Source organism: Scomber japonicus, chromosome 12 (assembly GCF_027409825.1).
Source record: "Scomber japonicus isolate fScoJap1 chromosome 12, fScoJap1.pri, whole genome shotgun sequence".
Lineage (NCBI taxonomy): Eukaryota > Metazoa > Chordata > Actinopteri > Scombriformes > Scombridae > Scomber > Scomber japonicus.
Window position 1 is genome coordinate 10,095,775 of NC_070589.1, and position 18,615 is coordinate 10,114,389.

At 39.4% G+C, this 18,615-nt stretch overlaps 2 protein-coding genes across 2 annotated transcripts; one reads left to right on the forward strand and one right to left on the reverse strand.

Moving 5' to 3' along the window:
* Nucleotides 1-208: 208 nt before the first annotated feature.
* Nucleotides 209-6,938, forward strand: eif2b5 (eukaryotic translation initiation factor 2B, subunit 5 epsilon). The gene is made up of 16 exons (XM_053330606.1): nucleotides 209-383; nucleotides 1,246-1,370; nucleotides 1,470-1,655; nucleotides 1,762-1,939; nucleotides 2,678-2,758; nucleotides 2,841-2,918; nucleotides 2,996-3,308; nucleotides 3,405-3,550; nucleotides 3,918-4,062; nucleotides 4,155-4,256; nucleotides 4,358-4,459; nucleotides 4,922-5,012; nucleotides 5,109-5,232; nucleotides 5,326-5,451; nucleotides 5,586-5,696; nucleotides 6,695-6,938. The coding sequence occupies exons 1-16, from the start codon at nucleotides 225-227 to the stop codon at nucleotides 6,755-6,757; spliced, it is 2,130 nt and encodes a 709-aa protein (XP_053186581.1). The 5' UTR covers nucleotides 209-224; the 3' UTR covers nucleotides 6,758-6,938.
* Nucleotides 6,939-8,078: 1,140 nt separating this feature from the next.
* On the reverse strand, nucleotides 8,079-9,809 carry LOC128369538 (mitochondrial ubiquitin ligase activator of nfkb 1-A). Its single transcript, XM_053330611.1, has 5 exons — nucleotides 9,785-9,809; nucleotides 9,522-9,643; nucleotides 9,343-9,430; nucleotides 9,129-9,249; nucleotides 8,079-9,044 (listed from the first exon to the last, which is right to left on the reverse strand). Exons 2-5 carry the CDS (start codon nucleotides 9,633-9,635, stop codon nucleotides 8,552-8,554), a joined length of 816 nt encoding a protein of 271 aa, XP_053186586.1. The 5' UTR covers nucleotides 9,636-9,643; nucleotides 9,785-9,809; the 3' UTR covers nucleotides 8,079-8,551.
* Nucleotides 9,810-18,615: the final 8,806 nt, after the last annotated feature.

An 18,615-nucleotide genomic window follows, 5' to 3' on the forward strand; every position in this document is an offset into this window, starting at 1 on the left:
TTGACTTTTTGAAACTTAATTTCATTGTTATTCCCATTACAATTATACAATTAATAACGTAACAATCCCAACCACAAGTCATAGAAATGTAATGGACCATAACACTGTGGTGAGTAATTTATCATCTTGTCATTTTCACTGTACTCACAAAAATCGAAATTGTCCCACCGCCGCCACCGTAGTAGTTTCTGACGACAGAGTAGGTAAGCATTGGGACGTCAAACATGGCCGGCAAAGGGGGAAAACAGAGTCGTTCAGGCTCTGGCCTCCCAGGTAGAAAAGGTGCAGGTGAGCAGGAGGAAGAAGAGCAGCCGCTGCAGGCCGTTTTAGTCGCTGACAGCTTCAACCGGAGGTTTTTCCCGGTGACCAAAGACCAGCCGCGGGTAAGCTGCGAGCTAAGCTAACTGGAAAGCTAACAGTGGCTAACATGTCCATGCTGTAAACAGTGACAAGGCTGCACTGACACCGACCAAACCACGTGAACATGTTTAAACCTGACTTACTTTACATTGTTGCATTTGTACAACGACATATACAGCACACAGTTAATGCCTGACAGTCTCTCTGTGATGTTTCGTTGCTCCAATTACTCTTTGACTCTTCCCTCAACATTACAGTGAGCCCTATGTTTGGTATGATCATAGTAAAAAAGGGTTATCATGTAAGAGTGGAAACTGTTCCCCCTCCCTGATTTACAAAACTCTTGTCCCTGTAGAAATTCTGTATACTCTGACCAATACCCACCCCAAGTTTCTTAATATCTGGAGACCCTTTATTGAACATATTAGGAAGAAGTATCAACCAAGGAAGTTATTGTATCCAGCTGTATTGTACTGTACTGTACTATATTGTGTTTTAATTTGCCTGGATTCGTTTTCTAGCATCCGTCTTGGGATTTCCTCGATCTCACTTGATCTTGGTTCCATGGACTGTTTCTGACCCTCAGTCCACCTGCAGACATTTCAGTCATTGTACAAATTAACATGCATGTATTTTTTTCTTTGAGTTTTATTTTGTTCTAGTTTGTCACATCTATCTGTTCATTTTTGGTTTTTGTGTTGTAAATAAGGTACAATTTCATAAATCATATGTATATTATATAAACCTGCAACATTGAGGTCCATTGATTGAACTGCTGTGTTTGTTTTGTTTAGTAATGCTTGAGGAGATAGTGTAAGCCTTCATCATGAGGTTGTACAGTCAGTCTTGCTGACTTGTCCTCTGCTTCATGTCCTCTGTTGACAGGCTCTGCTGCCGTTGGGCAATGTTGCCATGATCGACTACACCCTGGAGTTCCTCACTTCCACTGGAGTGCAGGAAACATTTGTCTTCTGCTGCTGGATGGCCAGCAAGATTAAAGAACACTTGCTGTGAGTTTCATTCATGCTTTGTGAGGAGACACCACTGAAAAAAAAAGATGAAGTTAATGAAAAATGAAAGAGGTTTTAATCTGACATTGTGTCTGACAGGAAGTCAAAGTGGTGTCGACCCACCTCTCCAAACACAGTCCACATCATCACCTCAGAAATGTACCGCTCCCTCGGGGATGTGCTCAGGGATGTTGATGCGAAGTCCCTCGTGCGCTCGGACTTCTTATTGGTGTACGGAGATGTGGTATCGAATATTGACATCAGCCAGGCCCTGCAGGAGCACAGGTAAGACACCATCTGATCTGAGTCTGACTCATATATATATAATAGTCGAAAGAGTTTTGCCAACGATATCCTGTATTACCTTTAAGTGGTTTTTTTTGCACTTCAGGTATCGAAGAAAGACGGAGAAGAACGTTTCGGTGATGACGATGATCTTCAAGGAATCTTCGCCAGGTCACAGGTCTCGCTGTGAGGAAGACGACGTAATTATCGCTATGGACAGCAAGAGTCAGCGGATTTTACACTACCAGAAGACACAGGGGCTGAAGAAGCTGCAGTTCCCTATGGTAACAGAGATTAACAACGGGTCACATTTTTAAAGGTGCACTCTTGTTGTGCTCGTTGTGGGGAGAGGTGTTCAGCCTAGGAGAACGTATCTTCTGTTGCTCTCTGGGAGATTTCTTTTATAGAAAGCTCAGGTTTGTCACAATAATTATGCACTTATCGTACATCATCATGTCTGTACATGGACTTATCATGTGATACATGGACATGGCCTTGGTCTTTTTTTTTACCTCAATATTGCCACACTTCACATTAGCAGCTAAGAGGCTATTCATGTCACATTGGCTAAGCAAGCAGTGCAGCTTATATGGAATTAAAGGTAAATAACTCTGTCTCTGTCCATAATGGCAGTCTGTGTTTTTACAGAAGTGCCCACTCTCCAATCCCACCCCCCATTATTATGCTATTATATTATCATTATATCAGTGATATAAAATGATCTTCAAATGACGATAATATCGTTTATCGTGATTATTTCTGAGACAATATATCATCCAACAAAAGTAGTTATCATGACAGGCCTAAGAAAGTTTGGAGGTCTTATGACTGGAGGAGTGGTGTTTTAAATGTGAGCATTTAACAGGCAGAAAGAATTTAGCAAAATAAACTATTGAGGTCTAATAAGTGTACAATCCAGTTCGACCAACTCTGTGCACTAAAAATAAGAATATCTCTGCTGCATTACAGATGCACGCAAGTGCAATACTGAATCACCGTTGCTCGTCTTTGTGTTTTTACAGAACATTTTCCACAGTGCAAGTGATGAGTTTGAAATCAGACATGATGTCCTGGACAGCCACATCAGTATCTGCTCACCACAGGTCAGTTTCCAGCAAGAAACAGGAGCTGTTGAACTCTTATTTTTTAAAAATGTGGTAACAGTGTTTTGTCTTCATTTCTCAGGTTGCTGAGCTCTTCACTGACAACTTTGACTACCAGACTAGGAATGACTTTGTCAGAGGGATGTTGGTCAATGAAGAGGTATTAAACTGTAATAGTTATGTTTATGTAAACCTGGATGATGTAAAAGCATCAAATGTTTTTTTCTTTCCGTTCAGATCACGGGCAACCAGATACACATGCACGTCACTAGGGACGGGTACGGTGTCCGAGTGTCCAATTTGCTTATGTATGACTCGGTATCGTCGGACCTCGTGCGTCGGTGGGTTTACCCCCTCACTCCTGAGTCTAACTTCACAGACCAGCAAGGAGGAAGCTGCACATACTCTCGCCACAATGTCTACCGAGGCTCGGGGGTCAGCCTGGGCCACGGCAGCCAGATGGAGGAGAACGTCCTCATTGGCTGTGACACCAGCATCGGCGCCAACTGTTACATCTCCAACAGTGTCATCGGTAACAACTGCACCATAGGTATGCTCACTGGCCGGCATCATCCGAAACTACAAGTGCATGAAAAAAGTAGATTTAAAAGTGAAAGTAAAAAATCTTTCTTTGTTCTTCTAACAGGTGACAATGTAATCCTGGACCACGCCTACATCTGGAACAACGTCCACATTGCCAGTAATGTGAAGATCAGCCAGTCTGTGGTCTGCGACAAGGTTGAGGTCAAAGAAGGCGTCATGCTTAATAAACAGTGTGTCCTGGCATTCAATGTAAGTCACACATGTATTTTAAATAATATAAGCTAAATGTACAAGTTTTGAGCACTGTTCTTTGTGTTATTGGTGTTTATCACTTGACAAGAACACAAATAATCTTTGATTGAATGATGAATTAAGCAGTTTTTTATGGCTATAGTAGCTCTCCGTGGCCAAGTAAGACCAAATGTAATGGTCACTTAAAGTAGCTCCTCAGTGTGAAAAGGTGGAGTTAGTCCAGCAGACTTGTTTTAACAACATGCGGTCATACTGAGCTTTTTTAAATGCACTGGCTTTTCTTTGAGTGTGTGTCGATGATGGTGGAGCTGGGATATAACTGGAAATATCTCCACGTTTAATTTGCCTGTGAACTGTTTTCAAGGTGGTGATTGGACCAAACACCTCTCTACCTGAAGGCACTGTGGTGTCCATGCACCACCCAGATGAGGAGGAGGAAGAGGATGACGACGAATTCCTCAGTGATGATGCTGAGGTCGGGCACAATAAAGACAAGACCAAACAGAAAGGTGTGTATTGACACAGTATTGATACGTTTAAAAAAAACCCAGCTTAAATGATTGTATCTGGTAGTGAACTCTACTTTTCTTCTGTCGTCCAGTTTTCAACCCGGCAGAGGTTGGAGCAGAGGGAAAGGGCTACATCTGGAAGAACATCAGTCTGGATGACACAGAGGATGAAGAGCTGTCGCAGTGTCTCTGGGGTAGGGCAGCAGCTGTCCATGCTTTACTCTGTTAAATTGCCATACCCACAATGCTGCGGTTCAGAATCCCAACAGCCCAGGTTTTGTTTGTTGTTCTCCAGGCTTGGTGTTGAACCCCGACCCTGAGAGCGACAGCGAGGACAGCGAGCCAGACGGTCCTGATGACCCAGTGATCCCCTCTCCTGAGATGGACGATGTCAAAGGTGAGATTCAAGTTAAGCTCACCTGCCTGTGAAAGCATGTGATTGACTGCCCCCTGCTGGCCAATGACACAAAACCAGTTACAGCAGCCTTTCTCTAAGAGACTAGCCTTAATCTAAGAGACTTTACACTATAGGCCTTGTACATGCACCTTAGAAATAGGTACAATTGCAACAGAAATCCTTACTCTGCTTTTAATCTATGTAATCCTCTTCAATTTAGTTTTATAGGAATTTTGATGGATTCATTTCAGATTGCAAAACATGTAGCACATAACCACAACCTCTGCAGTTTGATTCTAGCCGCAGTGTTAATAACACTTCTCTCTAAGTCCTCTTTATTAATTGTCAGAAAGAGCTGTTTTAAACTTATCTATAAATGACCATCTATGATTTAAATAGAGTCTTAAACCTCCACCCAACTTCCTCCCCTCTAATTCTGGTTCCTCTTCTGTTCATGTTCAGTCTTCCAGATGGAGGTGCTGGGGACTCTGCAGAGGGGCTTGGAGGAAAACATCAGCTGTGACAATCTTGTACTGGAGATCAACTCTCTGAAGTAAGCAATAGCTAATAATTGCTCACATTTAAGTTGCTCACTCTCAAAGAGGTTGTTGTCTCACATTGAGTTTGATGTGCTGTATTTTTTTTTCAGGTATGCTTACAATATCACTCTGAAGGAGGTGATGCAGATTTTAACCAGAGTTCTGTTGGAGTTCCCATTCCAGCAGCAGGGCCCACAGATCACCCCATCCCAATATGTTGCTCTCCTCTTGCCGGTGATTATTTTTTCCTCATGTTATTGTACATGTGACAGAGAGGATGCAGGAAAGACAAAATATTTACTTTTTAAAAATGTGTTCTCCTCTCAGTTAATGAAGAAATGGGCGCCAGTGTTTAAGAATTATGTGAAGAGAGCACAGGACCACCTGGACTGTCTGTCTGCCTTCGAGGAGCATTTCCTGGAGCAGGAGAGCCACTGGGCTGCTATGGTCAAGGTCAGGCTCAGTCATCATTATCATGTATAGTCAGGAATCTGCTGAGATATAACAGTTTCCTTGTAGTCATACAGTGTTTTTTTGTGTGTTCATCAAACCCAGAGCTGAAATTTCTACATTATTTTAAAATCCAGATCCTGATGAACATGTACCAGCTGGAGATCCTGGAGGAGGAGATGATACTACGCTGGTTTTCCCAGGGAGCCACTTCTGATAAGAGCAGACAGCTGCGCAAGAACCAGGGGGTAGGTGCATGGAAAAAACAAAAACAATCTCCATCCACATAAACATTTTATATTATTTCAGAAAATAATCTCCATCCATACTAAAACCCCTGAAAACACATATCATATGACTCTTCACATACACTGGGCATGTATGTGCTGATGTAAACAGGAACCAGATTACCCACTATGTGGTTGGTTCCTTAGTAGCAGAAAATACTATTGAGGATGAACAGCAACGGTGAAAAGTATGTGGTAGAACTCTTACTGATAGTAACATGAGTATAAGACCCAATCAGGAAGGAAAGAGGACTCACCATTATACATTCGACAAGTTGAATGTTCACTTGCTTTGGTAGGAAACCAATGTAAAAACATAATGTTAAAGGTGCACTGTGGAGTTTTCTTGTCAACAGTTACCACTCTGTCCCAGTGCAGCATGTAAGAAACAACTTCAATGTGGATAGAAATCATTTTGTATTATTTATTTAACTTTTTTAAAGTAAAGTAGATTGTAATTAAATAAGGAATATTAGTTAATAGGTATTTCTGTTCTTCCTGGACAATTCATCTCTTTTTACATTTTTATTTATTTTATACACTTTTCTCACAAAAAAGGGGAAAACTTAACTTTTACATTTGTAAAACCTAACTTAATGATAATTAATGATTAATTAAAATGGTCTTAAAAGTATGAGAAATATAGAAATTGTGTTATTTGGGTTTGTATACACTACACAATCTAACTCATTAATAACCTTCTAACAGCACCATCGTAGATCAGTTATGACTATGTACATTATTCATATTATAATGTATTCATACTCCTGTGTAGTAACATGACTAGATACACTAACTGGACCTTTGTAGCAGCTGTACATTATCACACCCTGAACTGTGTTTTATTCATCCTTGTCTTGATTTGTTTTTAAAGACAGAGTATGTGTAAACTGCACTTGTTTACCCAAAACCTACCCTTCGTGCTCAATTTATTACCATATTTATTTTCCTCTCAACAGCTTCAGAAGTTCATCCAGTGGTTGGAGGAGGCTGAGGAGTCTTCGGAGGAGGAAGGAGAATAACGCAGAGCACTTACGAAAAGGACAAAGATGCTTTTGTGACACTTGAAAACTTGCTTTCTGCCCTTATTAAAACAGCAGGATCTACTCTGTAAGGTCGACATACATCTTATCACACAGTGCCACGTCATGTGACGGCTGTGTGCCACGAATGTCACTATTTAAATAAAGGAAATATGTTGAAGCTGCATGTGTTTCACTCACAGGATAAAATATTACAACACAGTTTTGAAAAGCAGTTTAATTAAGAACATGAGACTAAAACCATCACCTTTACAAATATTGTGCACAGCAGTGTTTTAACTGTTCCTCATTAAGCTATACAGTAATTAATGATCTAAGAGGTAGAAGATAAGCTAAATTGATTAAGTCAAAATCAATTTAAATTTGATTTTCATACCATCTTGTGAAAACATCTGGAAGCTTCAGACAATCATGAGATAATGTCTTTGATCAAGTTCACAGTTAAAACCTTACAAGAAAAAGAAAGAAAAAAATAAAAGCTTGGATTTTAACACTGTGTTAAAATGATAAAAATCCAGTTTCATTACAAAAATATGTTCTCATGATTCCATCACATGTCAGTTATAACCTTATGCCCAGTGAGTGAAGAAACAATAATAGACATAATAAATCACAGCTTAGAAGTTACAGTCAAGTTTTAACCTTATTTCCATTTGTTACAACTTGAGTTGAATCTTTCACTTTCACTCCAACTTATGAATAGAATCTTTAAAGTTAAAGAGTAGATTAGATGTCTACAGTACAGAAGCAGCTGAGCACACACCTGTGACACAGATGTGAAAGTGACTGTACTAAATATCACTGGTTAAGATAAGAAATTGATAATGTATGTAATATATAGTGGTAGGGTAGTTTATTTGAATTTAATTTGAACATTTCATCCTTATCTATCTTGTTTAGTATTATTTGTCTAACACTAACCCATAGTGAAGAGGTGACAGGAAATGAGGGAGAGAGAGATTCATTCAAATCTCCATTCAAATTTGAACAGACAAATTTGAATTGTTGGCCATGCTTACTTTACTGTTATTATAGGTAGATAGACTTCATGAGATGTTAAGGATTTCACACAAGTAAAATCCACATTAAAAAAAACAAGTAACAATTAACTATGGCAGATGTATATATGCTGTATGTATAAATGCTCTAATTGAACATACATGTGATCACCAAAGAGTTGTTTAATACACTGTAAGATGCTGTAAGTAGGAGTGAGCTGCTGAATATGTGTTTTATTGCCCACACTGTAAAAGTAGCAGTTCTCTCACTCTCAGGTCCTTCAAGGGTTCTAGAGGGTCCCCTAAAAAATTAGGAATGTTTTAATTTCAATATTATCGTATTGATTAGAATTTAGCCCAATGAGAGAATGTATAAGAGTGACTATGGTGTTAATTGGTTTTATACTTTTCACTGTTAATCTGCCGGTCTACAGTATAGACAGTAATGGAATAACTAAATCTGATCAATGTGGATCCAAGAGACTACATCCTATCATATATGGGTCCACAGCCCGATCAATTTGGGTCCTTAAAACCAGAAAGGTTGAGAACCACTGCTTTAAAAGATAGCTAATCAAAGTGGTTAATCTGAAGTGGTCATTTAAGGCATTGCGACATCTTGAAACTTAACAAATACCTGTCAGCATTGAAACAGTCGAGACATGCAACTGATTCCTCTTAGGATCCAGACTGCAATATGGAGCCTGTAGATAAAACACCTGAAGGAGTACCGAGACACCCAAAAGGCTGCATGACAGGATCCACCTCTTCAGGTCTACTGCGATCTGTCGTCCTTTTTTCCCACCAGGTTGTAAATCACTCCAGCTAGAAGAGAAGCTCCAGTGATGCCGGTCACTGCAGTCAGCGTCTTCCACATGCTTGCTGACCTCTCATGCCTGTCTATGAAGCTCCTGTAGTCAGTGGGCACCAGGACGTACTCACGGCCATCCTGAGGGGCCTGGAGCCTCATCACCTGGCCTCCCTCCAGCACCACCTCCCCAAACCCAGTCAAGGTGCTACCAACCCGCAACAGCTCCTCGCTTTCCTCCATCGCCACAGGTTTCTCCCCGTTCAGGCCCTGCAGCATCACGTTCACCAAGCCCTCCTCAGCACGTCTCACTCGGTGGTAAATCCTGTCCATGTAGGACCCAGAGGCCTCCAGAGGGTTCTGCACCTTCACATACAAGTCAGAGATGTAGACCCCAGGGCTGACCAGGCTGAAGGGAACAGCGTTTTTGGTTTCTTTCTTGTTCAACGTCCGAGATTTCCTGGAGAAGGAATCATACTGTTATTAATAAGCTTGTATATTGATAAAAAGTCATTATTTTGTTTGATTTCATAGTTTTATGTACCACGTCCTGGTGAAGGAGTTCCAGTATTTCCAGTGTTCCTCAGCTGCTACCTTCTGAACAACACCAAAGCATCGTGGGACGAACTGACTGGCCAGAGGCTCCCCATCTGCCTGGACCAGACCTGGAGACAGACATGAAGAGATCGGTCAGTGATCTGTCAGTGATCTCAATGACAGGAAACCGTGTACTAAACTGCATTAACGTAATAAAGTACCTTCTACAGCAACATACTGAAGTCTCTTGTGGGGAGATGCTCTCAGTACTCTGACCAAGTGATGATCCGGCTTGAAAATGGGTATCTCCTGAAATAAAATAATAATATTAACTGTGTTAAAAAAAAAAAAAACAGGTGAATTGATAGTTGACAAGTCCTTAAGATAATAATATACTTGCCTTCAGCTTTTTCAACTCTTTCTTCTTTTCTTGGTACAAATGATAAAAGAGGCCAGAAAAGGCGAAGCTGGACCCCACACCAATCATAACCAGAGGGTTAGGAAAGTCACCCATATTTATGTCTGTGGGTGTGAGAGAACATACAGCCAGCACAGGTCAAAGTAAACTACTGTCAATTACACACACCAATCAAAGTGAAAGTCCGACGTATGTTTTTAAAGGACAATTATATAACAGACAGATAAGGATTGAACAAAACTTGCCTGTCTCAATTGCAGGTGAAACTGCTCCGCTCTCTTAAATCGAAAACAAAAGCTGCAATCATCTGGTTTCGTTTCCTGGTTGACTTTTGCGTCATGTTAATCAGCCAATAGGATATAAGCAGGATTTTGCTGGTGAGCTTTGTGACCAGCAGGTGGCAGCAGAGTCCGTGTGAACAACAGGGCTGTATGACTTTCTTCTACTGAAGTAGTCTATTTATTTTATGTTGTTTAATATTATAATATGATTCTAGAAAATTTGGCAAATGAGTTTCAGAGGACTTCCCAAACTTTCAGAAGTTGCTTGAAATAATATTTTAATGTTGGCCATGTTTTACAACAACAAAAAAGTCACATAATCTCTTAAAATGACATGTTTTCCTTCTCTGATGAGAAAATCCAGAATCTAAATGTGCAAATATATTTAACCCAAAACTTCATTCTCAGTGTATGTGCACTGCAGGCTTCAACTTTCCTCATCATACTCTGACCAGTAGTCTCCAACCCTGCTCCTGTGGAGCTACTGCCCTGCATGTTTTAGGTATCTCTCCACTCTAACACACCTGATTCTAATAAATATGACATGTTATCAAGCCCTTCATACGCTTCAGCTGTTTGATACCAAGAATAATTAGAACCAGGTGTGTTATCGTGGGGAAGATGATAAACTATGATACGATCATCACAAATCATAATGTAAACTTCATTAACTCAGATTTAAGGTGAGCACAGAGAAACTTTTCTGCAGCAGATGAATGTGAAAAATAACCCTCTGGTGTCTAACTCCACACTCCTGCACAGTGAAGCTCAAATGGAGGCACACTTTAAGTAAAAGTAACTATTTCTTTCTGCATTCACAATTTCACAGATAAAGCACAAAAGAATAGTCAGAAAAGTGCACTTAAAGTAGAAAAGTAAAAGTACTCTACGTACTCTACTTTATGTAGGAACACCCACTTCAGTCAAAAGAACTACTGTAGATGGTCAAGTTAGAGATCATTTATATAGCTACATCATGTTGTATGAACTGAATCTGAAAGTGGCTACAGGGAATAATGGATGAAGACACTGGAAGAAGTCAAATCAGGTTTATTTGTATAGCCCACATTTTACTGTTTGTACAGTGTCTCAATATGGTTTACAGTCCCACAGCATGTAGGGCAGTGGGACAAGGACCACTCTGTCCTCCACAACACTTACTGGACTCTGTACAAAGCTGACCACTTACTTTTGTTTTAGCTCTCTTCTTGCAGTTGATGGTTACTGGGATAGGAGAAAAGAAAACCCAAATTACTTTGATATGTTTTGCTTATTGATATTGATAATTTGAATTGATTTCTTGTGGGATACTGTATAGGTTTAATCCGCTTAAGTCTTTAAAACGGATTAAAATCAAATCATTTTTTAAGAAGGGGGAAATCACTCTTACTTTCTTTAATTAAACTATTAATAGCTCATGTTCATGCCTCTTGTGATGAGGGGTCCCATGTCTCCATTTCTTTGTATTAAGGGGTGAAAAGCATTAAAGTTTGGCTCCTGACTCAGACCAGACTCTCTGAGGAGACTCACTCTGACTTCAATGTCTTAAATGTTTCATGGAGGTTTATTAGGTTGACATCTTGTTTTGACACTGATTAATGTTGCCAGTCAGAATGATGCCGTCATGACATGAGTCATAAGCAATGATTTTAAGGCTAGGTGATGCTGCTTTTATGTCACAAGCTATAGCCCTACTGTCATGGGTTTCATATATCTGTCAGCAAAGAAAGATTTTCCTTTAAAACCTTCTCAGGTTACTTAATAACCGAATAACTTACAGAGGACTGGTGAGGTGAGGTCATTCTAACAGGTGTTTTTACTGCTTTACTTTCCTGTTGATCATCTTGTGACCTCTTGTGACCCCTCCATACACAAAATCCAGAGGGTGGGAAACCACTTATGTTTACTGACATCATAAAATCACCTGTTAAACATACTCACCTCGCTAATCCACTGATTACGTTTTTAGTGCAGGCTGCTCTGACCAGCGTTGGCTGATGTAAGGAACCGATAAATCACAAAGTAAAGCGTCACAGATTTTGCCAGCTTCCCTTTTCTCTTCCTATGTCAGTGTGTGCTGAATAGCAGACTATGCTCTCTTGATAAATAGTTTTTCGACTATGAACACAAACCTGCTGTTATTTCCTGCTCTCCTTTATATTATTCAGGCTGTTGACAAAGAGTTGGTGACACAGAAAGTATATATATGCAGAAGTTGAGAATGGAGAGGGTGGGAAGAGAAAAGAGGAAGAGAACAGAGAAGAACAGAGAAGAAAAGAGAAAAGAAGAGTACATACCACCAAATAATAGAATAAGAAGATGCATCCAATTAGAGCTGCCTGTGTCTCTCTCTACATAATGCCCTGTATGTCTGTCCTTGGCTGCTCGCTGAAAGCAGGGTTGCATTCAGTTCACATAATAACATCAGTTTTCTTATTGTTTGAACACTTTGAACTTGAACATTCACATTCAAACCTGCATGAAGCAAACCGCTCTGATGACACTCGCAACACTCAAAGACGTAGGTATGGTGTATGTATATGTCAGTATATGTCATTAGGTTAGGGTTAGGGATAAGGTTAGACAGAGTGTAATTCTACCTGGTTGGAAAGCAGCTGTGAACCAAAACTGCGTTATTTATGTGGGAATGCAGTGATTTCAGAGATGGATTAGTACAAAAGAGAGAACAGTACATCAAAACAAAATGAGATGCATTGCATTATCTTTTCTTTGGCCGGGTAATTGTTATTCTGACTTCAATAGCAAAAAATGTCCCTGAATCCTGCTTTCTGACCTTCGCTGCTCTAAAGTCTCTGATCATTTAAAAAAAAGAGATGCACACACCCTTTTGGCACTGCCTCTCAGTGATGAGTGAGAGCGGATACAAGACACACGGTGGATGTTTATGCCAAGCTTCCCTGTATTATTTCTTTGCTGCATAGACGGTAGAGGACGGGTGGCTTCAGATGTCTAGTAATAAGGGATAGTTAACACATGTGTCTGCATTACAGGTCCCTGACATAAGACCTAAAAAAATGTGAGGTTGAGTGTCTGGCATTTCAGACAAAAAGATCCATTCATGTCACTTGGGAATAAAATTTCACCTCAAAATGTTTGGCAGTGTTTAACAAGACAACAACAGAGCAATGCCAGCGGCTCTGTAGGTACGGCTGTGTGCCATGAGCTAAATGCTAACATGCTCATAATGCCAGTTCTATGCTGATGTGTACCAGGTATGATGTGTATCATGATGTTCAGTTCTCACATTAGCATAATTGGTAATTAGCATTAAAAACAAAGTAGCCTACCGTTGGGGCTGATTGGAATGTCATTGGCTGTGTAAACCAGTGGTGGAATCTAACTAAGTACATTTCAGATTTAAATTTGATGTAAAATACCGTTGTTAAAGGTTAAACCAGTGGTTCCCAAACTGTTTTGGCTTGGTTCCTCTTCCAAAAAAAAAAAAAATCATGTCTTCAATTAATGTCAATTATGTTAGCAGTTCCACAAAATATATATTTCCCCTCACATGGCTTCAAGTTAATAACTGTTTAAGGCCCAAAGAGGTAAAACTCTCCAATATTTGACAAAAACACATTTATTTAGGAAAAGTTCTGAATAATTAAGAGATTTGTGTATCTTGACTCTCAGTTCAAATATGCTCAACCTGTACCAGCTGTAAAGTGCTGCTTATGCATTGACTGTTAAATTTTAAAACCCGACCCAATATCTCCAAAACAAATACTTTTAGTTTTGTACTCTAAAGATATTTAGCTGGTAGCCTAATACCTCTGTACTTTTACTTAAGTAGGATGTTAAATGCAGGACATTTATTTGTGATTATGGCCGGGTATCAGTACCAAGTAGTCTCCTGTCAAATGATACCTGCAAACGATCCTTTTTGCACCCAGAGCTACAAAATAGGACTATTTGTATGGACTTGCTCACAGCCAATCAACAAAAGCTTTCTTCAATTTAATGTGACATGTGATTAGCCCTGTGCCACAGCAACTACAACCCGTCTGTGGTGGTAAAGTCATGATGAATTTGAGTTAGTGTGCTTAGCAGTTCAGCAGCCAAGATGCCACCTAAACCATCTGAAGTGTGGCTACACTACACTCCTGTTAAGCCAGATACAAGCACACAATGTGTAATGGGTATTGAATTAAGTACTCAGTTGGTATCAGTATCACTTTAAGGGTACTTAGATTGGTACTGATATCGTCATTTTTTTTAAACAATACCCAGCCCTATTTGTAATTAAGTCATTGTGGTATTGATAGGCTACTTGTACTTAAGTAAAGAGTATTTCCTCAACCACTGTTTTTAAATTTAAATGTAGCACTAGATGAAAGGTCAGGGCTAACCAAAGTGATTATCATTCATCCTGAGGAGACAAGAATGTTTGAACCAAATTTCCATTCAATAGTTGTGGAGACATTCCACTCAAAATCGCAAATGTCAATCTCACAGAGGTGCAAGAGGAAAAGTTGTTGGGTCACCAAAGTCAACAAGATTCTCTCTCTGGGGGACATGAATTTCTGCTCAGACTTTCATGGCAATCAATCCAATAGTTGTTGACATATTTCAGTCTGACCTAAAATTGTGGACCGACCAGATGACAGAGAAGACAAAGCGGTCCCTGGAGCCGCGCCGCTAGCACGACTAAAAATGAGCTGGATGACTCAAATCACTCAAAAGCCCTCTGAGTGCAGGTGGTAAATCCAGTTATATGTGTGTGCATGCTGCTACAACACTAAAACATATCATCACTGCTGGCTGCGAGCTACTTTCCTGCATTTTTTATTTTAACTTTTGCAATTCCATTTTAATTGATTGATGACATGGTTGAGAAAACACTTTCAAATGGTTCCAACACCCACAAGATAGCACTAAAAAAACAAACTAATGTTATATGGCTCATCTCACTGTTTTTAGTAGTATTTATGGACAGTCTCATGAGTGCACACACAAACAGATTAATACTGCTCTGAGTTTCCCTGCTGGGAAGATAATTTCTTTCTCTGATCTTTATTTCCATTTGATGCACCTTCATAATTAGATTCATTGTATCTATATATCTGGAGTGTTTTTTGCATGACTGACAGCCCATAGCTCGATTCTTCAACTCTTACCATCTTCTCAGAGCACATACATTTCTATGAACCCACAGGTTGAGGATGTAGACAAATTAATGTTTTGATTACAGTAAATGAGAGCCTCTGAACCTCTGATTGGCACCATATTTCACAGTTTGTCCCCAGGTTTAGATTTTGCAGATGATGCTTTATGGCAGAAAACAGGACGACATCACTGATCTTACTGTGCAAAGAAAAAGAAAACCTTTGACGATAGAACCAAAGATTGTCTTTGGTATGGTTGTGTCCTAGTATGGCTCTGTGTCCCTCCACCAGTCCACCAGATGCCCTCAGACTTTTCCCCATTTGTTAAGACTGGACTGAGGCAGAGAAGAACAGAGAAGAGGTTTCAAGTTATATTTAGGGACCACTTGAGATAATGTTACTTTCTACATTGACTCTCATTGGAACAAAGTGCTCAAAGTGTACTGAAGTTATGTTTTTCATAGCTGCAGTTGTCTTTGTTTGACTTATGTTATTACAGTCTGCCTTAATATGGAAGACACTCTGCTTCAAAAACTGATTAATTCATGTTTTTGTCACGAGTAATAATGCTGAAATTATTTGTTGTGTTTGCTCAGTGTGACAGTCTGAGACAGTTTAATTAATGACGGTTTATATATTAGAACAATCGTACATGATTATATGGTAGACTGTTAGTTCACTAATGGATGAAGTTCTATTTTTTAATGTGTCCTCAGCTCAGAGCAGCTATTGCCTGTTGTATTTAGTCTTGTTTTCCTCAGCCTGCGCTTCCCTCTACACCTGCACTGCATTCAGTCTTATTAGCCCTGCTCTGTCCAGCCAATCAGCTCACAGCCTGCCCTTGTTTCTTGCCACCTTGTTCCTTGTTGTTTCATTAGTTCAGGTTTGTTTATCAGTGCTTTGTTCTTTTCTGTTTATGCAAGCCTAGAATAAATAAGTTATTCCTCAGCCTTGGTTTGCAGCAGTCTTCTGCATTTGGGTCCATTTGCTCTGATCTACTAACAGGTTTCATGAGAAATATGTTCTTGATTTTGAGACACATTGACAAAAACGTCGAGACGCTATTAATCTCAAAAAATGAACTCTTTTGAAACATTATGTGATTGTTTGCTATCACAGGCAGTGTTATAAAAATGACCTCAGTAACCTTTGAACACATTGTCAAAAAAGGCCTTAGAGAGCAGCAAATGTCTTTATGGATGAACCAGAACAAAAAAGAGAGAATGTGGTGGAAAAAAGCTTTCTTTCTCTCCTGAAATTCCACAAGATTTATCCAGCTGAACTCAATAGACCAAACATTTGACTTTCATCCCAGAGGAAGGTTATTCTGACATCCATCAAAGCTCTCATAAGCCTCGGTGAGTCACCCGCTGATAGTAAAAACCAGAGCAGTAAAGCGCATGTTGAAGCATATGTGCTGTGCCACCGGAGTGGAGTTAGTGCATGTTTAAAACAAAGACCGATTCTGTGCATTGTTTACAGTCACTGACACAATCCTCAACTCTTCACCGTTGTATGCACATTGGCGCATGATGACGGAGCAAATGTCTAACTGGTGACACACAGATTAATGTTTTTTTTCACTCGTATTGTTAAGAAATTCCAGAGGGAATAGAAACATTTGGCAATCTTCCTTCACCCTTTTTGATTTATTATATTTTATGAGCTTTACTTTTCACTATTTGTTAGTTTGAATTCATACGTGCACTATTCATCATTCTCTAAGTATATAGCATTATCTTATCTGAGAGCAATGTGTTTGCTCCATATGTCTGGGAGCCAGAATTTTATTGCACGTAACTACACAGTAGTCTATATGAATGTCTATATGGTCTGAAGCAATACATTTTTTATGTCCTCACAGATTTAAAGATACAGTCGTTATTGCGTAATAGAGGTGTTTCTTCAACTTTATGGCACTTTTAGGGGATTTAATTAAAATATAATATAATGCAGATCATGCTGGGCCCCCACGAGCCCCTAGAACAGTTTAAGTGCTACTTGTCATAAATCCACCATGTCTTTAGAGCTCTACCGCTGGATGAACAGCATTCTTCTGAAAGATATTCCCTCATTTGGTGTTCTGACGATGACAACGATGATGGTGTTGGTGTCTGATACGTCACTTTAAGATCTCCTACAGATGTTCAATAAAGTTGAGATCTGTTGAATATGAATGTGATTCATGTCAATTTCATACTCATAAAACCACTCAGTGCACTATATGAAACAACTGCATTTCCACCCATCTGTACTGAAGAGGCATGTGTGTGGTTCCAGTGGTGGGATATAAGTCAGTGTGTGTTTACTCAAGCAGTGTACATACTGTACACAGACATTTGATGTACTTCATCAACTCCACTTCGTGCTATACCACTAGCCTACTACTCCTGTTTACTTCTATTCATCACTTATTTCAACTGTAACTGATTAACCTAAAACCAACTGTATGTAAAATAATTCAAATTAGCTGCACCTTGACCTGCAACAACATTCAAATGCTACTGATACATAACTGCATTAACAACAGCAATACCATTAACATTCTGATTATACTTACAGTACATAAGCTACTATTAAATGACGTCTTCAATACAGTTGTTTAACTTGCTATGGAGTAACAGTGCTGTTCCTTTTAGTCTGAATTTTACCTCCACCACAGTGCAGTAATAGATATAATAATAATAACAATAATGATGATAATAATAATAATAATAATAATAATAATAATAATACATTTAATTTGTATTGCACTTTACATTTCAACAAGTTTATAATGACCTTATTTGCTTATTTCATTCCTTATATTAATACATGAATTAAACGCTTAGAAGGCAAACTTAATGACAGCAAAAAGTCATAATATAATAAGTTGTGGTTTTATACACACAAATAAATATACATATAGATTTTTGTATTGTAATAGTTGTTTTATCGCACACAATGGGTCAGTCATGTCTCGAATTTATAGTTCCTCTTTCCTTTGTATGTGTTTACGCCCTCGTGCTGACGTTCATAGATGATGTTTGATTGGTTACTTGTTAGTTGTTCAAGGTAAACCGGAGTGGGAGGAGGAGGAGGGGGAGGATTTCAGGACCGGAGCGATTCACTCTGCGCTCAGAGCGCAAGAACGCACAGAGGCACAGAGTCGAGCCGTACCAACCTGCGGCCGATTATCAGCCCGTTTCCAACTCTTTCACTTCATTTTCTACTATTTATAACGAACCGTCTACTGTAAAGGATATGTTGGTGGAAGTTTCAAACAGATTTTTTATCCTTCTCTGCTGCATGTTGCTGGAACCCGTGAGTATACATTATAAACACTCTGACTTTTTTTCTCTCATGACTTGAACTTCAGCTCGTTTTCAATTATGCGACAGATGCTCTATTCCTTCATTTCCAAGGTAAGGAAGTATAGTAAGGGGCCCGCATATATAAGTTGATGCGCACACGGGTGATGTCTGAAGTCAGTATTGGATGTAGGGCGCACCAAAGTGGGCCAAAGAGCTGCTTGGTCCAGTCACTGACCAACATGTGTGTAAAAGCTGTGGAGGACAAGAATGTCATTGTTTAAATAAAGCCAGATGCTCATTAAAAAATGTTAGTGTAGCTTGGTTAGGGTCTTAATTAATATGTTTTATTGAAGACATTTGAAATTAAATACAATTCCAA

What these genes read in the sequence shown, in the direction of transcription:
- eif2b5 (XM_053330606.1), top strand. Translation starts at nt 225, where the DNA reads ATGGCCGGCAAAGGGGGAAAACAGAGTCGTTCAGGCTCTGGCCTCCCA. An exon ending in TCAGTATCTGCTCACCACAG is followed by an intron (nt 2,759 to 2,840) that starts GTCAGTTTCCAG and finishes TTCATTTCTCAG; the next exon opens with GTTGCTGAGCTCTTCACTGA. An exon ending in GCTGTCGCAGTGTCTCTGGG is followed by an intron (nt 4,257 to 4,357) that starts GTAGGGCAGCAG and finishes GTTGTTCTCCAG; the next exon opens with GCTTGGTGTTGAACCCCGAC.
- LOC128369538 (XM_053330611.1), bottom strand. Translation starts at nt 9,635, where the DNA reads ATGGGTGACTTTCCTAACCCTCTGGTTATGATTGGTGTGGGGTCCAGC. An exon ending in TCAGTATGTTGCTGTAGAAG is followed by an intron (nt 9,250 to 9,342) that starts GTACTTTATTAC and finishes GTCTGTCTCCAG; the next exon opens with GTCTGGTCCAGGCAGATGGG. An exon ending in AACTCCTTCACCAGGACGTG is followed by an intron (nt 9,045 to 9,128) that starts GTACATAAAACT and finishes TTCCTTCTCCAG; the next exon opens with GAAATCTCGGACGTTGAACA.